The following is a 22029-nucleotide window of genomic DNA, read 5'->3' on the forward strand; positions in this document are numbered from 1 at the left end:
GACTCCATGTCTGGAACTTTTGTTATGGATTATTTGGTTTTACATTGTTGTAATAAACCAGCCCCAAGAAGGGACAGTATTGAGACAAGAAATCCTGAAGTTATTGGGTCAGCTGAGAGGGGAAACTGAGGCAGACATCCCTGTCATACTGTGGCCTGCTGCAAGAGGCTGCTCCCGGAAGGGGCTGCCCAATGACAAGTATGTAAGCATGTGATTAATTGTTCTATACTAATGAAAATCACAAAGAGGCAGAGTTAGGGTGGCATGAAGCCTTCATTTTGGCATTCCCACATATGGAGTGCTTAACGTTACCAAAAACTATGCTCAAGTTTCAAATTCTTTGGAATTTAATCATAATTAATTATGCAAATTCTGTATCTACACAAAGATGAATCATATGGCAGTATATTTATTTTTGTGGCTGGGCAAGACAAAAGAAAACAGAGTTATTTCAACTTGCCCCATCGTGACTGCTGTAATGAAAGTGGCCCAACTGCTCCCTGTTTCTTTGAGTGCTGCTCTTTAAAGGACTTTCTGCCACTGCAGTAGCATTAATGTGCATATGAAGACACTACAGCAGGAGGTAACATGGGGAAGAGATGCTTCAAATGTGCTCTCCGTTGTGAGTGAGATGGCTTTGAGTGCCTTATAACACACTTCACATTTAATTCAATAAGTGCAAGAATCCATCATGTTACCAATGGGATTCCCAGAGGAAAGAGGTTCTTACACCTGCAAGGAAAGAAGTTCTGCCTGTGAGATAAACCCTATTTGATAAGATGCTTCTACATACTTTAATTTCCCTGGCCCTTGTCCATATCCTTTAGTCTCCAGCTTCCTGTAGAAGTTCCTCAGTTTGGCTTCAAAATCTCTTTTATAAGGAGCTGGAGCTCTGGCATTAGCACGCTGAGTACCTGCAGCAAACAACAAGCAGAAAATGAACTGCAGCTATGCAAAGCATCACATTCCAGCTCTGACTGAAAAGAAGGTTCTTTGCTGACCGAAAGCATAGACACGGTTGGTTTCTTTTAAAATCCTAGTTTATAAGCTGATAAGAGAGCCGTGTCTCCACTCCTACTGTAGGGTTAGATGGTTTTGATTGCTCTTTGTTTGTCCAATGGCTTCACAATTTTAGAATAAGTCCTAAAATGTTGAAGCCATCCAAAGCAGCCATCCCCCCCACACACACACACCCCAAAAAAACCCAGCCCCCACAAAACCAAACAAAGAAACTGGAAAAGACCCAACTTTTGTTTGGCATATGTACATTTTATGAATACCTGTGTTTAACTACTAAAATGATGCATGCTCTTTCGCTGTCAAGAAGAAAAACAGGTTCCAATGAGCTAAATTGGTATGTCTTATGCGTGTAATACACCTTCTTTCAATGCATGGAGTTTCTCACCTTACTGAGGAGAGGATACTGTGGAAAAGTTTACTCAGAGAAGTACAACAAAGGAGAAAAATATCGGGAGAGAGGAAAGACTGAAGACTTTTCTCTTCATTCAAATGTCTGGGTCAAATTAATTGCTCTACTAAGTTTCTTTCAAACATGACTCAAAAAGGTGAATTCATTTTTTGAGATAAGTTTAAGGAACAGTTCTTTAAAGAGAAGCAGATATCGTATGTCCCCCCCCACCCCCCCAAAAAATTGCACATCCACCTACAGTTGTATGCACAGTTATTGCAAATTGGGTAAATAAACCACTGATACTAATGTGACAGGGAGTGTGTGTGTGTGTGGGGATTTATCCCACCTCCCTCCCAATTGAGCTGTGTAGCCAGTGGTACCTTCTTGTGTTTAGTCCAGTCTAGTTTTAAACATCTCAGTCAATGAACTTCCTCTACTTCCCTCGAGAGACTATTCCACAGCCCAAAAGTTTTCACTGCAAGAAGGTGCCCTCAGATTCAGCCTACATTTTGCCTTTTTCATTTCATTCTCATATCCCTACTTACTTATAACTTTAAATAATTCCTCTCCCTCTTTGGCGTCTAGATCATTGAAATATATATTGTTCAAAATATACCTGGAAGGTTGATGTTTCCTACACCTAAGAATATGGCTAGGCTCCTAACTACTCATTTGTGAGTAATCTGATGGTGCATGCAATTGGCTTTGAAGCTATTTGTAAATAAAATATCAGCCAGTTCAGTATATCACTTTTCTTTTCTCTCCCTGTATAAGGCTAACCCAGCAGAGGGGGTTTCATTACTGTGGAGGCAATGTGTCTAGCTTTCAGCAAGGGAAAGGGGGAAGAGGAGGAGCAGGGAGTTTGCTCAGATTCTAAATGGGAGGGGGCTGTGCTCACAGACTCTGGACAAGTAGGCTGGGATGAGGAAGCAGCTTGCTTAGCCATCAGCTAGATGGGTGGAGTGGATGAGGTAGCGTCCTCATCCTCTGGGCCGGAACTGCTGGAAGAAGCTGTATACTCAGTCTCTGGGCAGATGTGGGAGAGGTAGAGGAAATTGTTTCTAATATCGGTCATCAACTAATGCCATTCATGGGTCCCTTAAAGAATCCCAAGTGTTTCCCTGTCACCAGAAGGATGGTGGTAGGAGTAGTGCATGTGAGAGGAATTCAAGCCCTTAAGGAGAATTTATCAGAAAGCTGTGTTTTTGTAGTCCTTCCCTCAGCCATTCAACCTATCAGAACTAATAATCCATGCCCCATCCTCAGAAGCCGGGCAGAACATGTGTGTGTCCTGAAAGTCAAAAGACTGGACTCTGAGGGAGAATATGGCAGGAGAACTTCGGAGTTCCAGGAGACATGTGCAGAACATCTCTGGAAAACTAAACCATAGACATCAATTGAACCTCCTGTAGCTGTTCATATTTTAATGAGTATTCCAGGTGCTTCCTACTGGACATTTCTGCTGAATACTCTAAAATATGTAGACATTTAAATATATACAGTCCATTAACTGATGTCTTCCCCATCATTTGTTTATTTGGAGGTTATTTTGATGTGGGTGGAGGGAGGTACAATTATGAGTTCACCAAAGAATGTGACAAACCCATACTTTCATCTGCATTGTGGTATCAGCCCCCAAAAGGAAACTTTTGCTAACAGATACATCATGGTAAATAAAACTGGTAACGTATTGCTTCATGGTTCAAAAATTACCAAGAAATTATTCTGTCAGCACATGACAAACTCTCACTGCAAATCAGCTGCAAATGCCAAGAAATTCCTGGGCAATTATAGCAATTACTTCCACCTTGTGAACCAAAAGTGTTAGGGGAGGGGAAGGGCTACAAAAAAACACAAATGATATGGGTAATCATGCTGAAGTCTCAAACAGATTATAGTCTCCAAAAGAGATAGAGAGAGTAATTTCATGACTATTTGTGTCCTTTAATGGAAGAGCATAGTAGCTGAAGAGATCTGTAACTGAGGTTACTGATCAAAACACTGACTTGATCCCTATTATAATTGTATCCTCTGCATTCAGAAATCTTCTTTTAATTTGACACCACCACATTTTAGGATACATGGATATTAATCAAGTCCTATAAAGTTAAACATCACATTCCCAGCAAAGCCAGCAAGTTCAGCCTGATAAGTGTCACTGCAAGAAATTCAGAAGGAATTAAAAAAAGATCACCCCCTTGCTGTACAGAGCAACCAGTCTGGCAATACAGAACACACAGAGCCCCTGTAGAAATGACGACCTGGTTCAAAGATTTCTCCTTAAAAAGTCATAGGGCTTCATCCACAAAAACAAATGACTGATAGGCCCATTAAATGTGTTTTCTATTTATCTTTTTGTGTTTGTTAGAACAGAGATTGCAACCATAAGAAAGCTTAATCTAAAATCTTCACATTTCAATATTTAGGTCTCAATTCAGGAAAGCAATTAAGCACGTATTTAATGCTTTTCTGGATAGGGATGGCAATAATTGTGTTTCACCTTAAACAGGTGCTTTATATACTTTGTGGAATCAGGGCCTTCACCAGGGCGTTTTGGTGGACCCACTTCAGAAATGAGAACTGAGAGGAGAGAGTCCCTTCTGATCATAGTTTGCAGCAGTAATAAGGTGCATGTATACGGATGTTCATTTTTTCTTTCTTCTTAACAAACAACAAGAAATAGTTTTTACACGAACAGTAGTTGCCACAAATGTAAGCAATAACAGCAACACTAGCTGTGGATGGACATTTCACTGCTGTTCAGAACAGAGTAGTTATCACAACAGTCATGAAAAACTCAGCGCAAACTGCTGCCTTGCCCTTCACAGGTGCATGGCATGGAGTAGAGTGAGAAAGAGGGATGTAGGAGCAGCCACTATATCGCTAGTGCCCTTTTGCCAAAGCTGAGTACTGTGCAGGTAAACTCTGATTATCCAGATTCTCAGGATACAGCCAAAGCTTTGGATAAACAGAATGCACATTTAATATTAAATACAAATAACAGGTGGATAATTGGAATTTAACTGTACTGACGTAGATACAAATGTAGCCTGTCATGCTCCACAGCCCTAAGGTGGGAGTGACAAGTTAAAATGGGGGCATGACCAGACTTAAGTGTGCCTGCTAGTTACCAGCAGCAGCCGGCATTTTTGAGAGCATGCACCGCTCCTCTCTTCAGGAGGCAAAGGAGCAGGATACTCTCTTTTCCCCATAGCACTCTTGAGGTGTTCTATCCTTGCGTATTCTGAGGAAGCCAACTGCCTCAAAGCACCTTCGCTCGGACACTACAGCTCCGTACCCCTCGCTCCCCAAAGCATGTCAAAGATTTCCAGTTCGACCTCATCCCCCTTTTTTTTTTTTTTGGCAAAAAGCAGATTTTGTACATCCAGCTCTGTCAGGGCAGACTAGGACTCATTAACAGGTCTGTTGGAAAGTTAGGGGGCCTTATCCATCACAAACTATTTAGGAATCCTCTTAGAAGAAGATTTTATTAAAAACAACAAAATCTGATGAGAAGGACCCCCTAAAGAGAAGCTAACTTATTTTACACAGATTATGCCCCTACCACCAACCCAGTTCATGGATTGTGTGGAGAGATCCAGCGCTTAAATTTGTGCCAGGGCTTGCCAGGGTTGAGCTCCAGCACCTCTGGGCTTGGCAGTTCGTAGCCCCGTCACCTCTGGCTCACCGCATCAGTTATGAAAGTTAAAAAAAAAAAAAAAAAAAACTGCTTGAGCCCCGGCATCTCTTTCATTACAAATTAAACACTGGAGAGTGGTAGCATTTGTTCTACAGCAACAAAATCCATATTAAGAGTGAAATGAATCACATTTCATGATGACCACCTGGAACCTTCAGATAGTGCAGCATGCAACAGCCTGCTGGGTTAGCAAAACTTCTTGCAGGGAGAACTTTATGACCGTGCTCTGTGACCTGGACTGGCTTCTGACTGGATTCCACATAAGTTCAAGGTATTGGTTTGAGCTACAAAAGGCAAATGCTTCCAGACCCTTGCTGTTTTAGAGATCACCTTTCTCCCAGCAGAATGCACCATTGAGATAGGCTGAAGAGCTCAGGCTGACAGCGCCCTGCTGGAAGGGCAATGGTAGCAGGATGTTTTCAGTGAAGAGTCCACCTTGGGTCCCACAGAACCCAGTCTTTTGACTTTCAGGACACACACATGCTACCCCAGGCTTGTGAGAATGGGGTATGGATTATTAGTTCTGTTGGGCTGAGTGCAAGACTACAAAAACACAACATTCTGATAACCTTTCTTATGGGCTTGAATTTTCCAGGTGTGGTCTTGTCTCAGCCCACATTTTTCCTTACTTATCTATCACTATTCCTTTCCAATAAAATAATACCAGCTATATCTGAAAACATCACACTGCTGTATGTGGTTCTCAGAGGAGAAAATAGGCTTTGCTACATTTGAAATAATTTAGTCTGAATTAACTAAATTATTAATCACTATTTAAACATGCACAGATATTGTCACTAAGTTCTAAAGTGTGCGTTTGCAGACAGATTTATTTAGCGTGTGCACAGTCGTCTAGCCAAGCGATGGCATCTTCAGTGGCGTGATGCAGTTCTTGTAGGCCACCGCTGAACCTAGTCAGCAGGCATTCGACAGTGTGCATCATCGTCTGTGCTGCAGCTGCACAAAGGGCTGTCACGAAGGCCCCAGCGATACTGGCTCGCTGCACAGAGACCTTGCCCGGTCTGGAACCTGTTCAACAGGGACCACTGGCGAAGGGGCAGGTCAAAACCAGGCGGGCAAATTGTGGGGTCAGTGACGAGGGACTGGTTGGGTATTATAATTGATATCCATTCCTCTCGCCAGACTGTTTATGCCCTAATATCCGGGCGTGGCATATGAGACCATAATGGGCGACGTGATGGCAAATGTGCAGCTGTTGGTTTAAAAAGATCATTGTGCAGCAGCAGGCTTGAGTTGCACTAGACACACTCTTAAACACATGGTAAGTGACAGCAGTCTGACTTTGTATAACTGTTGTCGCTCCCCCTTATTCCTCAGCCCTCTAGGCTTTGGTGCCCCAGTGTGAACCCTTTCAAGTCAGTTAGAAACAAGTTTTACCAGTCAGAAACAAAGCACAAGCTCTGGAGTTTGAGCACATATTTTTCTTATTGTCAAATCTCATTGTGAGCCCAAGGCAAGTTTCCAGTTTGAGAGGTTCATGCCCCATCACGCTGGTTTGCTAGAATCAGAAATGGGATTAGGCCTTAGTTCTGCTACAACCACAGAGCTCTGATCTCAAGGAAACTGGGATGTAATTATGTGAAGCAAAATGTAAATTAATAATGACAGCAGCATTACAAAAATACTATAATGAGATTATTATAGTATTGTGATTAAAGTAATACTTTGGGGGGGATTACAGCCGTTACTAAGCCACTGTGTCCTGTGTGCAGTAGGAGTAAAATGTTCAGAGGTGCTAAAATTACTTAGGTGCCTAATTCTCATTGCTAATCAATGGCACTTAGGTTTATAAGTGCCTAAGTCCCATTTTCAAAGGTGATTCAGGCACTTAAGAGCCTAAGTCATGTTTTTTTAAAAGGTTATCCTTGTTAATAGCAGGCCTATGTTATGAGGCTGCCATACAACTGTTTTATTTCAATTTGTTTGCAAAGAGAATTCCCAAACCCATTGAAAAAAATTTTCAGCAGTATTAAGTAAACTTCCCATGCCTTGCAAGAAAATAAGAAGCAGACCTATCTGAATAGTGTACTATTATTTCCCCTTTAAGAACAAGAATACCACCAATGAATTTTTCCCCCCAATTTTCCTTTTCAAAAATATGTTTCAAACAATGTTTTTAAAGTAAATCTTAGTGCTCATGAAAGATGCTATACTGACATCCCTACAGGCTGTTCTATAGATTTTGTACTGTATGGGAAGTGGCAGTGTAAGCTACAGCACACTTTCCAAGACCCTGAACTGGAAAGATCATCTCTCAGGGTGACAGGGTATTTTAGTTTCCTCATTTGTGTTGTGAAGTCAATGGGACTACTCACATGCTTAAAGCTAAGCCTGGGCTTAAGTGCTTTGCTGGGTCAGGACCTCAATCCTTAACTACTCTGGTGAAAATGCTTACAAGAGTGCCAATTACCACCACTTTCAGTGGTGGGTTTTGTGATGAGGAACCCTACCAGAACTGGACTGAGAACACCAACTTATTTCAAAAGGCCACCAAGACACTACAGCCTGTAAAGAATCCATCAAATAAACCTCTGCAATCAGATCAGCAGTGCTACGACTTCCAATAAATACAAGTCATTTAGATATTATTTACAGATTAAAGAGCAAAAATCATGGAAAATAAACCCCATACACATAGCTATATGTTCCTACTGCATATGAAAATGAGACTACACTCTTCAGAATTGGAGAGTAAATAATGATGATGCATTTACATTATTTGTATACTTTTGTCATGCAGCTTCAACCTCTGTTGGACTACAGTGGATTCTCATGATCTCCCTGTCTAGGACCTCTGGAAAGACTTTCATGTCTTACAAAAAGGGCTCTTCTGAGCAACATCATGCAGAACTAAATCTGTCAATGTAATGAAGTAATACAGAAAAAGTCGTCCGACCGCCAAATAAATCCTTTACTGCTTTTGTTCAGAGGGTAAAATCCTGGTCTCGGTGAAGTCAATGACAAAACTCTTATTCCCTGGTCTTATTTGGTCCACACTAAGTATCTGGAATTGCTCCCTAAAGAACCCACTGTAAACTTCAACAAAATTTACCTGGAGAGTTCTGAGGTGAGGATACTGGAGAACCTCTTGGGGACTGGCAATAACTGGGATGAAGTAAGGCATGTGGCGGCACGTATGACATTATTTCTTCTTCGAACAAACTGGTAAAAAGGAGCAAACAGGAGAAGACAGAAGATGTTTATCTGAGCCAAGGATATGTTCTACTTTCTAGCAATAGCTGTGGCCTTCTTTGCCAGTCTGGTTTTTAGAAAGTCACTCACCTATCTCCCATGCGCATGCTCAGAATGCAAAAAAGCAGGGGTTTGTTGCCCTTCTTTCAATGTTATCTCTGTATAACAAGGACTGGCATCTTGCAAGTGACTGGGAAGTCACAGTTCCTAGTGTTATGTGTGACATCTCAATGTGATGACGTATTTGTTTTCAAAACTAAGGTCCACGTATTTAATGAACCCTTTAAAAGTTGCATTGTTTTATACTTTTGCTTATACATTTTCCCTGCCAACACACCATTAACATTCATGGCACTTTCCTGTACAAAGATGTGTAATACTGTACATAAGAACAGAGACAAATACTCTGAACTTCTGGTGTAATCAATCATGTGTGAATTGGCTTAGTGAACTGAACAATATACACATTAGTCTATTAGGAATTAATGCTTTGTTTATTCTTACTTAACACGTCAGGCACAGAGAAAAATGGATCATATACAGTTTTCACCAGGTTAGGCTTCAGTATGCCTCACCTATTTTTCTGTGATTTTAAAATGTTTTCTAGGAAGTACAGTATAACTTTCATAGCCTGAAACATTGAAATAATCTATAATTTAGATGCCATTTAATAGTTCATAGTAGGACTGTAAAACGATTAAAAATAATCACAATTAATTGTGAGATTAAAAATAGTTGTGATTAATTAGACTTTTAATTGCATTGTTAAACAATAACAGAATACCAATTTAAATTCAGTATGGAAGCATGTCCTCTAGAATGGTGGTCAAAGTATGAAGGGGCATATGAAAGTTTAGAATATCTGGCAAGTAAATACCTTACAACGCCGGCTACAACAATGCCACGTGAACGCCTGTTCTCACTTTCAGGTGACATTGTAAATAAGAAGGTGGCAGCATTATCTCCTGCAAATGTAAACAAACTTGTCTGTCCTAGCGATTGGCCGAACAAGAAGTAGGACTGAGTGGACTGGAAGGCTCTAAAGTTTTACATTGTTTTGTTTTTGAGTGCAGTTATGTAAAATAATAATTCTACATTTGTAAGTTGCACTTTCACGATAAAGAGACTGCACTACAGTACTTGTCTGAGGTGAACTGAAAAATACTATTTCTTTTGTTCATCATTTTTACAGTGCAAATATTTGTAATAAAAATAATATAAAGTGAGCACTGTACACTTTGTATTCTGTTTTGTAACTGAAATCAATATATTAGAAAATGTAAAAAAAAATCCAAAAATATTTATAATAAATTTAAACTGGTATTCTATTATTGTTTAAACAGTGTGGTTAAAACTGCAGTTAATTACGACTATTTCTTTAAATAGCATTAATCGCTTAAGTTAACTGCAATTAATTGATAGCCCTAATTCATAGACAATGTATTGAATGTTTGCATATCTCTAAATCTCATTGATTTTTTCCAATTTGGTAAGAACATAACATCCAAAGCAGACATGTTTATAATATTTGTACATAATATGTATATAAAATAAAATATGAAATAGCACAGCTGTTGGATGTTACTACAACACATACACATTGAATCGACTAGTTAAATGACAATCTTTATTTTCAATTGTTAGACTGTACAATACATCATTCTCTTGTGGTTTTCTCATTTCTGAGTGATATATTAATTTAACTGGTTAAAATAAAACAGATTTCATATCAAATATGTTCATTACAGATATCAGCAATAGTTCTTTGTGAGTGGTTGGGGGGTTTTTTGGAATGGATATTTACTGATAATATTTTTGCACTCCTAAAAAATCATCTGCAGTTTATAATATGTTTTTTCACAGAGAAAAGTTGACCTATGCTCTTCAAGTGTGGATAAAATCTGAAAAAACTGGTTCAATGTGGGAATAAATTAAGAACCTGATTTGTGTTTAGATTATCAAGATAAAACTAGAACTGCATAGGATATAGCCTACTGGTATGTTTACAAGCTCAAAGTGCAAATGATCTCCTTCTAGGAACCCCATCTCTGAAACAGAATATTGTGTTACATCAGTTATTCTCAGGCTATTTTAACTAAGGCACCTTCTTTCCCTATATAGAAAAGTGTTTATATTCAGCTGAAATTTGTGTAATGTTCTCCAGCAATAAGAAAATTCTCCAGCAGTAAAAATTTTTGAATGCAGTGAAGACAAGGATGCATAGAGAAACATCCCAATCTTGCTCCTGCTAGAACATTTTATAATTTTTTTTCCTGTTTAACTCTAAAATAAGAAATCAGGCACAAACACTAAATTACTGTTTTAAACTACCCCATCTCTGCTGTTACATCAATATTTACTATCACCCTATAGCTAATTTACCGAATAATTCAACCCAGCTTAGTGAGTTCTGAGGTACAGCACTGAGGCTCTTGGGAACCAACGGAAACACAGAAATCATGTATTCAATAATACTTTTCCTGAGTACAATGATTATTATTAGAACTGAAAAGGCTAATCACAGATCAAATCTCTTAATAGTTAAACTAAGAGAAAATCTTGTAAACATATGATTTTAAGAAGTGTGTTAAGTAAATAAAATCTGAAAAATCAGATATTTGGTTTTGTACATTTTTGTGGTGGTGCTCTTTGTCTTTTTGAATTTTTTAAATTATGTGTTTTCCACAAAAGAAAGATATCAATATAGTATCAAATTATTGTATTTCCATTATAAGAATTACTTGAAGTCTTCGGTATTAGCAGAATTTACAGATTAACAGAAAAATACATTAAAGCAGCAATGACAAAATGATTTACATCATGTCTATTTAAAACAGAAATAGAACTGAACCTTGGTTTCTCTCTGTAAAACCTGTGACCTCTTCATGTATTATGTACCAATAAAAAATCCTACAGTTTTGTTGTCTTCTATTCTTTTTATTTTTTCTTTAAATAGCATCAGCACAGTTTCGGACTAAAATAGCTTTTAATTAATTCACAGATTTTAAGGTCAAAAGGGACCATTATGTTCATGCAATGTCACCCCCAAATAACAATTATATTAATGCTGACACTTCATAATTTAGACTATTTTTAACATTACATTTAAAACTTTTTTCTAAAGACATATTAGTTTTTCCCTGAAAAACAGTTTTTTCTCTATCACACTTACACCCTGAATGAGCATACGTGTCGGACATAAGAAAGACGCTACTCTCAGCTACCTGTTTTTCTGGGTATGCAGTGTTGTAGCCATATTGGTCCTAGGATTAGAGAGAGAAGATGTGTGAGGTAATACCTCTTATCGGACCAACTTTTGTTGGTGAGAGAGACAAGCTTTCAAGTTTACACAGGTCTGAAGACCTAAAGAAGAGCTCTTTGTAAGCTTGAAATTTTGTGTCTCTCACCAACAGAAGTTAGTCCAATAAAAGATATTACCTCTCCTACCTTGTCTCTCTTTTCTGAACTAATGCTGAAGTGGGAGACACTAAAGGGACAGTTCCCCACTCCTAAAAAGTGATAACCAATCATCCCATCAACAAAGTGAGCAAAAACTGTCAGAATAGTTGAAAGACAGACAGTGTAGTGTTCAGCTCAAATAACAGAATCATATCAAGTGCTAACTTCCAAAAACTTGGTACTTGCAAATTACAGAGCTAAACAGAAAATACACTTGAAGGAGCACAGAGCAGGGACTTTCAAACTGTACTGATCTATATAAATCTCTGTCCTTCTAACGACTACTATAACTGAACAATTTAGGGCAATCAGGACAAGCCCATTTATTCTTTTCCTTGCAAGAGATTCATATAGTAGCTTGGACTGTAATTGGGTTTAAATTTTACTTGCAGGATTGTACTCTTTTACCCCCTCCTTCCTGCAGGGATAATCACTTTTCCGCACTGCTATGAAAAATGTGATCTCCCTGCTAATAACCGACATCTGGAATCTCAGCACTGGGAAAATCAACAGTCTGAATCCTCTGCTGCAGCTCCCCCAGCTGCAATTCTGAGAACTGAAGGGGAGACATGTAGGTCACCTAGTCAGTACACATAATACACAGAAAGGCACTTCACCAGCTGTTCACAGCATATTCCTAACCGTCCATTATGAAGCACTGCTACCTACCTTAGTAACATGACAAGGTCTGCATCACTGGATAGACGCACTAGTCCAGGTGTTCCCTCTGTCCGGATAAACTGGATCTTCTCCCTGTTTAAGCAAAGGAAGAGTTCCAAAACATCTTTTGCAAATAAGGCACCAATGTACACCAGGGCAACAAGAAAAAATGCTGGATATATCAAGTAGACCTCTGGGTTATGCCTCTGTATTTCAGACACCATTTTTCTTCCTGCCACACCATGTCCATGTGAGCAATACAATCTTACAACCAAAAAAAGAAAAGCCAACCTAATTTGTTCAGAACAATGATTCTCCTGTTGCCCTCATCAGTAAGATGCTCGGGCTGCTTCAGGTAATACAGCCATCCAACCAATAAAAATCAATCCCTCAAGTTAGTATCAGTTGTGGCCCTGAATTCAAAGCAGCAAACAGAGCCCTGTGGGAGGACATTGCTATTCTGAAAGTCAACTGCTTAAAGTAGTACTCTCCGACTCCTTTCCTCTCCCCTTCCCCTTTTAGTACAAATTCCAGCCGTATGTTACAGCTCATTCGTGCTTTTTAAGGTAGGTTTTATGTACAACACTGCACTTACAGATCTTCCAGAAAGGCCTTCTGATGTGTGAATGCATACATCTCTCCCAGCCCTCCCCCTGTCCCCTACCACCGCATACTTTCCTTCACCCCCGCACACTTCCCTCCCCCACCTCCCAATTCAAGTCAGTCACTATTCTGTGTTCTATGCATGCCACTGATTTTTAGGCTGTACGCAGATTAAAATCCCCAGATGCATGCCTTTGAATAAAACAATTATTGGGGGGTGGGTGAGTGAAGTGTATGTGTTACTTAACTGCAACAGAGTCAGGAGAACAAGACCTTGAACCAGCTTCAGAAGTTACACCTCTCTATACCAGTGAAATCCGTTGCACTCTGGGGTAAGAGTTCACCACTGGCCTCTCCTGGAGACTGGGTGATTGCGTTTGCACCAAGCTATTGATGGGATGTGCTGATTCTGCACATCCCCAGCAACCTTAGATACATGGCCACTTTTGGGGCTGTGGTGGCCTCCCATGGGCCCCTGGTGGGGGAGAAGCTATAGATCAAAGGAACTGGGGAGCGTCAATAGGAGGAAACAAGGGCAGAGATTTCAGCAGGGAGATGGAGGGATCATCAACGTAAAAGCTGAAATTGTTCAGAATCAGGCATGAGGCCCATCAAAGAGAACAACTGAGGCAGGATGGAAGATGACAACAGCTTGAACAGTAGTAAAAGGTTGGCTAGATGGACCTCAAAAGAAGAGAAGCTGTTGGAAGGAGAAGGGGAAAGGTGATTCTACGACTCTGCCAGAGGATGGCCACAGAAAGTCACAAGGAGACAGCCAGATATAAGTGAAGGCAAAGAATATAGAGGGAGGCAGACAAGGGGGCTAAAAATGGCAGAGAGAGAGAGAGAGAGAGAGAGAATGAACACAGCTGTTGAGAAGGAGGGGAAAAGAACAAAAGGATGGGAACAAAGTTAGGTGCATTAAATACGGAATGCAAGGAAAGAAGATGGGATTGAGGATGGGAGAACAAGAATAAGGGGCCTAGGAACCTGTATAACATCTGAAGGTGAAAAGGAGCAAGGCAGAGGAGAAAGAAAAGTAAACATACTTGGGAGCATAAGATTTATGAGGGCAGGGAGGAAAGGTGGGAGGAACGACAGGGGAGGTGGTAGGAAAGAGAATGAAGTAGTGTTCACATGACCAGAAATGGGGAGGAAGAGAAGCAAAAGTTGATAAAGGGATATGGTGAGGCAATCAGAGAGGAAGTTGAGAGCACTGGAGATGCAGAGAAGAGGAAACAAGATGAAGTCATAGCAGTAGCAGCACTAGAAGTCAGGTCAGAAATAAAAAAGGATGAAATCCTGGCCCTCCTGGGAATAGGAACTTTGCCACTGACTTCAATGGGGCTGGGATTTCCAAGCGAGCGAGCAAGCAATGTGCATGTTTAAAAACAAAACAATTGTTGTACCTTCAGCAAGCAACAAAAAATCCCTCCAGGAACTATCACTTCCTCAGAAAAACAACAGTAAAAACTTTCCAGCAGTAAACCAGCACATTTCAGACACAAACCAATTAAAGCCACAGACAAGAGAAGAAATTCAAACCACAAGAGCTGTTGCCTCCTACTACCGACACACATGGGTTGGCCCAAAACTCCTCATCAAAAGCACCAACTAAAGCAAAGACACCAGGGAAAATACATAAAATGCAGTTCAAGCCCTGCACGTCTACTAGGGAAACACCAGAGAAAGCCCAGTAATGTCCTGCCACCCCCATAAGAGTCAGAGAGAGAGAGAGAGAGAGAGAGAGTCCAGCCAATCCAGAAAAGAGCTGCTGTACAACTGGAAGTAATTTATAATCCCTAGCTACGGAGAAGTGAATGTCAATAACAACATGCTCAGTTATTTACATACTGTCCAACTGTGTGCACATGTATTAAAACAAAGGTAATCCAAGATCTGATTTATTTTTAAACTTCCATAAGAATTAAACTCAACATGCCCCTTTGATAATAGAACAAACAAATACAACACAGTCCCAGGAGTGCATGCTGGCCATACACACACCATTAATCATCACCCCCCATAGGCCTCAATTCAGCAAGGTCATTAGGCATGTGCCTAACTTTAAGTGACTTCAATAGCACTACTCAGTGTCACATGTTTCAAATTAGGCACATGCTCAAGTATTTTGCTGAATCAGGGCCTTAAAGAGCTAACTAGGAAAATGGGTAGCGGCACCTTCATAAAAAATACGCAGTGATGTGATGGAAGTGTCAGTCCTATAAAAACGGTGTGAGATACAGTTTTAAAGAATGTGGGAGTAGGGGCTAGGGGGAGAAGGAAGGCAGCTAATTCTTAACCAAGCATCATAACTTCAAGGAGCAAGAGGGCAAAGATCTGGCCATGCAGTGTATCCTCTCAAACCAACTACACTGAGCAAAGCATCATGGTCCTCTATTCAATAAAATCCTCCATCCCTCTGCTAAGGCAGATAAGAGACACATTTCTTCAATCTAGTTACTATCGGGATATCAGCAGGGACAAACTGTACCTAGTGAGTAATGGATTCTATCTACTGGCATACACTAACACCTTTCTTACCCTTGGTCTGTAATTTTAAGCTGTAAACTAACTGATCCTGACAAGGTCCCAGCTGCTAGCTTGCTCTGATGCTATGATCCAGGATCCAAGATACTATAAGAAGCATAATCTGATAGCGTCAATAATCCTTTGAACATCTTCTGATTTGCAAAGTGAGTAAAACAGGGCAGAAATTAAGGGGAAAATAGACATTGGGGCTGTTGCTATTGGAGTAACTGAAGCCAAGAACCTCAGGGAAAAACCAGAAGTTGGTTTTATTTTATTACCTGATGGATTGGCTTGTTCATGTGTTTAACACAATTCAAATGAGACCAGCCTTCTGCATAATAATATGGGTACAAACAGAAAACACTGACAGGCTGAGATCTGCGGGATTTTAATTTTTCTCCTCCCTCAATTTTCTGGAAAGTGTGAATTCTGTTGGAACTTGATTTCAGGGTTGTCAGCCAGTACTTATTCAGAGGATAAATCAGTCATCGGTCTATTTGTTAGGACACGAAGCTCAGGGAAACTGCAAACCAGGATAGCTGGCTGAGTTTTGAGAACCTGCAGGGCATGCAGGAAGCAGGGTCACTAAGAGCATGTCTACATTACAAGCAGAGGTTTGACTGCTGCATGTGCAGACATACCTGAGCTAGCTTTGATTTAGCTAGCTTCAACAACAACAACAGTGAAGCGGCGGCAGCATGGGCAGCAGCACGGGCCAGCCACTCAAGTGTACAGTGTGTGCTGCTGTGGCTTCACTGCCAATTACTTCAGCTACACGTGCTGCAGTCACACCTCTAATTGCTGTGCACTCATACCCTATGTATCACTGCACAGAAAAGGAGGCAGATAAGTAGTGGGAGCTGTTGTGCCAGCACATACTGATCAGGCTGTTAGAACACGCGAGACTCTGACTCCGGGAAGTGAGAGCACTGCATTGGCAGCCAGAGCGTACGATGAGATCAAAATCTACATAACCACCATAATGATAGACGTGCAGCAATGAACTAACACATTTTTCAACAGTAGCGTGTCCAAGATAGTTCTGAAAACATTCATTTGAACACCAATTTCTAATTCCCATGTTAACAGCGAGTTAGTTTTACAGCTAAGCAACATATACTTGAATTACGAAATAGGTATACCCCATACCCCAAGGGTGAAATTCACTCCTGTGAAAAGGGTCAGCCTAAGACCTATACAAGTCAAGCATTTTTATGAGGGATTTAAAGCTCAGTCCTGCAATGTGCTAAACCCTTAGACTTCAGTCCAGCAGAGCACTTAACTACATGCTTAATTTACGCATATCAGTAATCCCAATGACATCAACAGGACTACTCATGCTCTTAAAAATTAATCACGTGTGTAAGGAGGACTTAGTGGCTTTGTGCTGACCCTCTGCACAGGGGTGAATTTCACCCTGTATCAGTTATAGTCTACCTGTGCTATATAATATTGTAATCACCATATAATATTATAAAGCATCTTTCATAACATACTATGTATCTCGTGGGGCTGTGCAAGAACTATACTGGTCTGTTCCTAAACCATCTGTGCAACTCTAAACATGCTAAATAGATATTGCTGCTTGAACTTATCCAAAAAAGCAGGGCCAACTCTAGGTTTAGGAAGAACCCTACAGTATACATCAAGAAAGATGAGCAGGGCCCCAACCAACGCCTTTCTATCTGAATGCCTCATACCCTACACATACTCAACACCACCAATGGGCACATCTTGGACCTGCCTGCCTGTCGGTGAGATTCTGTGATTTCTGGAGATATCCTATGTCAGTAGCTCCAACCTTTCCCCCCCCTAGATACTCTGTCTTTGTAATGGAATGGCAGGCTTGCAACATCCTCTTCCAGCTCCCGTTCCCCTTGCTCCATGCCCAAGCACCCTGAGTTGTCCATCTATGCTCACTTTCTCCCCTGCCTGCCTAGCATGGGTTTGCTCATCCCATCCCTTTTTGTTTTCATTATTCTCTTCTTCCCGGTTTCTCACTGAAAATTATTATTCACACGCACACACTCTCTTCCCACTTCCTTGGTTGCCCAAGGCTACGTGTTGCTGGCAATGGCAGATTTCATTGGTGGCTCTGGGAGCCAGGCCACATGCGCTAATGTGGTTAAGAAGCGTGCTAAGGGAGCAGAGAAGAGAAGACCAGTTTGTCAACCTGCAGTTTAAGAACGGGGGAGGAATCAGGTAAACCTTTTGAGGAGCTGTGGTTTGCACAGAGGTGCCCATGGCCACATTTGCAGTGGGGGTGGGGGGAAGGAAGGAAGGACAGATCCATGCAGTTTCATCTGCTCCTACTATTCCTTTTCTTTCCCCTGCATCCCTCCCCAGCGTGGGAAAACTTGCCCTACTTGGACACCACCTGACAATGGCTGAGGAGCTGAGCAGAGAACCAAATGAGAAGACATGGAGATGAGACTGAAGTGCGCTATTTATGGCCTTGCAGCTGACAGGCTGGATGCATGTCTGCAAGATCCTGAAAGAGCGTAACTGCACTATTGCAAAGGTCCAAAGCCACTACATAACAGCACATTAAAGGAATGTTTCCTACAATTCTTTGAGTAAGCTTGTTTCTGACAGGCTGAAATTACAGAAGGTTTGGGGGATTTTTTTTGTGGGGAGGCCTGGGGGGAGACAGGGAGGGAGGAAGGAGAGAGTTTAAGTTTATAAATGACCAATGGACAGCCAACCAGCAAGCAATGTGCCTTTTTTTTTTTTTTAATACTGCAAACTTTGCCAGAAAAAAAGAATACTAATTGATTGTCTGATCTGAAACAGGACTGTCAGTTGAAAGTAAAGCTGGAGAACAGAATCAACGTCATTACCTGAGTGAAGGATTCCTGGTAAGATCTGGTTGACGCTCTTGTAGAATTTCAAAGATATTGGGCTGTCGCAGAAATGCGACAATCTTGTCGTTGTAGGCTGTAAGTGGCAACCGAAAACAGCTTACTGCAAACAGGTGCATTTGAAAAACAGCATCATATTTTTGTAACTTCTGAATAATAATGATAATAATGGAATTATGTCTTTATATTCATAATCTTTTTATTTACGACATTAATACAATCTATTCATTACATTTTTAGCCTAAAGGCTGGTGCTGGTTTTTGAATTTGGATATACATGGCCAGCTTTATTATGAATAAAATTTTAGATTAAAACACTATCAGATGTTAATGTGCCTTTTTTAAGAATTCAAAGTATTATAATATTTCATCACATACAGCCTCAGTTCATGTCAACCTGGAACATATATCCATATGAATGAAGTGTAGGGGGCCTTATTTTCTATACTTCTTTATTTCTTAGACCAGGTGAAAACATAATAGTAAAGTATATGTGCTTCTTTTTGGCTACACATTAACGTGCGGGTATTTTTGTTTTGCTTTCTCCTCTCCCTGCTTCCACTATTCTGAAAAATAATTATCTGTTTTACTCATATTAAGGATCTGATATGGTCTCACAAAAGTAATATCTTTACACATAAGGGTGAAAATCTAGGCTTCCATACCAGCCTTAACTCATGCCACTTTGCCTAGGTATTGTCATTGTGTACCATAAGGGTTTAGAATTACAAGTGTATTAGCCAGCTTTTCTGCCTTAATGGTGAATTTCCTTATTTTTGCTTTCAAGAGAGACTCAAAGCTTCATAGATTTTATTCCTCTTCCTTTTTGTAACAGGAATAAAACGATCAATAAAAAAATTCATAAGGACACTGTCAATGTTGGTATGGCAATTTGACCTACCTTCACATAGTTTTATCTGGCAAGAAATATTCTACTATTATCATATACTTTTATAACTCCCCTGTTCTGTCACTGGGAACGACAACTTCCTTCCCAATACCCATGATTATGATGTGTTGCATTACAACATAGTGCATCATTTTCTCTTCCTGCTCTGCAGCATGTATATTTGAACACACACGGCTTATGCAGCTTCACACATTTCTGATGACAACAGCAATCCTACTGCTGGACGGATTGGCAGACAACTTGTATCATGCCATACAGGAGTAAGATGCAGTCACTAGTGAAACTTCTAAGAAGGTCTGACAAATATGACAGTCAAAAGTAATGAAAAGCTATTGAAATGCGGTTGGCAGTGACCATCTCTTCATTTATGTATTTATTTTTACTGTTTATTCTATCACAAAGAAAAGATTACATAAATATTTTATATTTACTCATGTCTCTAAAGTGGTTTGGTCTATGAAGTGAGGACCTACTCAAAGTGTTTGTGCCCGTTCCACTGTCAATTATTAAACAGCAATTAAAAGTATCTTTGTTCAAAACATCACCAAATGGTGAACCTGAAAAATATGCAGTGTCCATAGCAAGTGAAAGGAGTTTAAATTTGTGGTGACTGTCAAGTAACCGTGCTACTAATCAAAGATCAAGCAAATTAACCAATCATGATTTTTTGCACAATGCCTGTTAATTCAGTGCACTAAATTATTTTCTTAGTGGCACTGATGTCAAAAGGCTTTTGTGTGTGTATAACTGAGAACAAAATGTAGGCTATTGACCAATTCTGAGGTGACTCACACCTCATGGAAGCCCTCTGAAATAAAAGTCTAATATTTGTATTGAAATTAATGGGACGACATAGGGTCCAGGTCAATAGAGTCTGGCCCTCTATTTGTAACTCTTCTAGTTACTTCTGAGGGGAAGTTAATTAGAAAATTTAATGCAAGAAAGCCTTTGCATTAACTAGCAAACATTTTGGTATTAATAAATTGGTCATGCCTGGAAGTTCTTCACTATTACGCACACAAATTGAAATTCCATGATAGGGAATGATAATGGATAGAGTTAGCCATAACATACAGTAAAAGCAAAAATAAGAAAAACCCATACTGACATGCACAGTTAAATCAAAGTACACTTCCCTCAAGAGAACTCCAAGTCCTGACATACCCACTGGAACCATGTCCTGGTACTGAGCCCTGCTGACTGTATTAAACGTGCTGGATGGTCTTGGTAGAACTGGTGGTCCTGAATGACGGGCATCCTCTCCTACCTAAAAGTACAGTAGTAATTATGGACAGCAGCAAGCAAAAAACTAAACAAAAAACAAATTAACCTTCTTCATCCTGGCCTAGATCTAGCAGACTGGAAACAATTCTCATGATGACTTAGGCCTTGGCTACACTGGCGCTGTACAGCACTGCAACTTGCTGAGCTCAGGAGTGTGAAAACGCCCCTCCCCCGAGCGCAGCGAGTACAACGCTGTAAAGCGCCAGTGTAATCAGAGCCTGCAGCGCTGCAAGCTATTCCCCTCGGAGAGGTGGAGTACATACAGCGCTGCGAGAGAGCTCTTGCAGTGCTGGCGGCGCGACTACACTCGTGCTTCACAGCGCTGCCGCGGCAGCGCTGGGAAGTCCCGAGTGTAGCCAAGGCCTTAGAAAAGCACTAGAATCCAGCTCACTCTCTTTCAGCTGTGTGGGTTCTGGTGGGTACACACGAGTAAAAACAAAATAAGCTTGTTTTAGTGCTATCACCAAAGAGCGCAGATAGGACTCTGAACTCACACAGGGAGCAAGAAGGTGTTATTTGAACAGAATTATTTTTCACAGAAAAGTGATACTTTAAAGTGATTCCTAGTAGTGACCATAATGTCAGAGCAACTTCTTCAATTTTCTGGCTTTTGTGGGCTTGATCTTGTTGCATTACCATTATTTTTTGCTTTTAATTATTATTATTACTACTACGCCATTTGCTCAATCTCCTTTTCATCCCACTCAGCCATTATGTGTACTGCGGAACCCCTCCATGCAGAGATACTGCATCTGACAGTATTCCCAAGGTCTCACTCCCTAAGACCAAACAATATCAGTGCTGCATTACAGTGCTGTGTCTAGCCTCTAGAACCATAAAGGACTAAAAGCCCTGAGATTTCTCCCAACATTTTTGTGCTCTCTGAATAGTACTCTCTCTATGAGAAAAGGAAAGACCTTTTCGTTTGTAGATATTGAATTACTGGAAAGCGTAAAGTTGAGTAGTGTTGTTGTTGTTAGCTCCAGCTCAGTGTTCTAGTTCCTCTTCTGATTAAAAGAATTTCCTTCAAATATGTTTTTGTTTTAGGGGTTCTCAATCTAAAACAAGATCGGATGTTAAAAATCAACACTTTTGGATAGACAAGGCAAAAGAAAATATTCTGAGGTTTTTTCCATTAAGCATTAGTTTTCCTTCAACAAGGGTAGTTTGCTTAGATGCGAGATTAGATCCTTGATGTAGTGGTTTTAAGAAGACAAAGATAGCTGTAAGAGCTCTTGATATTGCCTGTGATCATCAAGTGGAGATGGAATAATGTGTTGAAGATGGAATAATGTGGGAAGATTGAATAATTGCCTCATTTGGAAAGGAGGAAGAGACAGCCCCATCAGGACCATCGGATCCATCACAATCTCTCCTCCCTCATACTCTAACAGAG

At 40.4% G+C, this 22029-nt stretch overlaps 1 protein-coding gene across 1 annotated transcript in view; it reads right to left on the minus strand.

Annotated features, from left to right (window-relative positions):
* HECW2 (HECT, C2 and WW domain containing E3 ubiquitin protein ligase 2) overlaps positions 1-22029 on the minus strand; it is a 185091-nt gene that overhangs the window by 30272 nt on the left and 132790 nt on the right. Inside the window, exons 15-19 of the mRNA XM_065413387.1 lie at positions 20514-20616; positions 18419-18515; positions 12453-12536; positions 8185-8294; positions 794-914 (exon numbers count right to left, since the gene is read on the minus strand). Coding sequence (XP_065269459.1) covers positions 794-914; positions 8185-8294; positions 12453-12536; positions 18419-18515; positions 20514-20616 — 515 coding nt within the window. The remainder of the gene's footprint in view (positions 1-793; positions 915-8184; positions 8295-12452; positions 12537-18418; positions 18516-20513; positions 20617-22029) is intronic.

Source organism: Emys orbicularis, chromosome 11 (assembly GCF_028017835.1).
Source record: "Emys orbicularis isolate rEmyOrb1 chromosome 11, rEmyOrb1.hap1, whole genome shotgun sequence".
In the NCBI taxonomy this organism is placed as follows: domain Eukaryota; kingdom Metazoa; phylum Chordata; order Testudines; family Emydidae; genus Emys; species Emys orbicularis.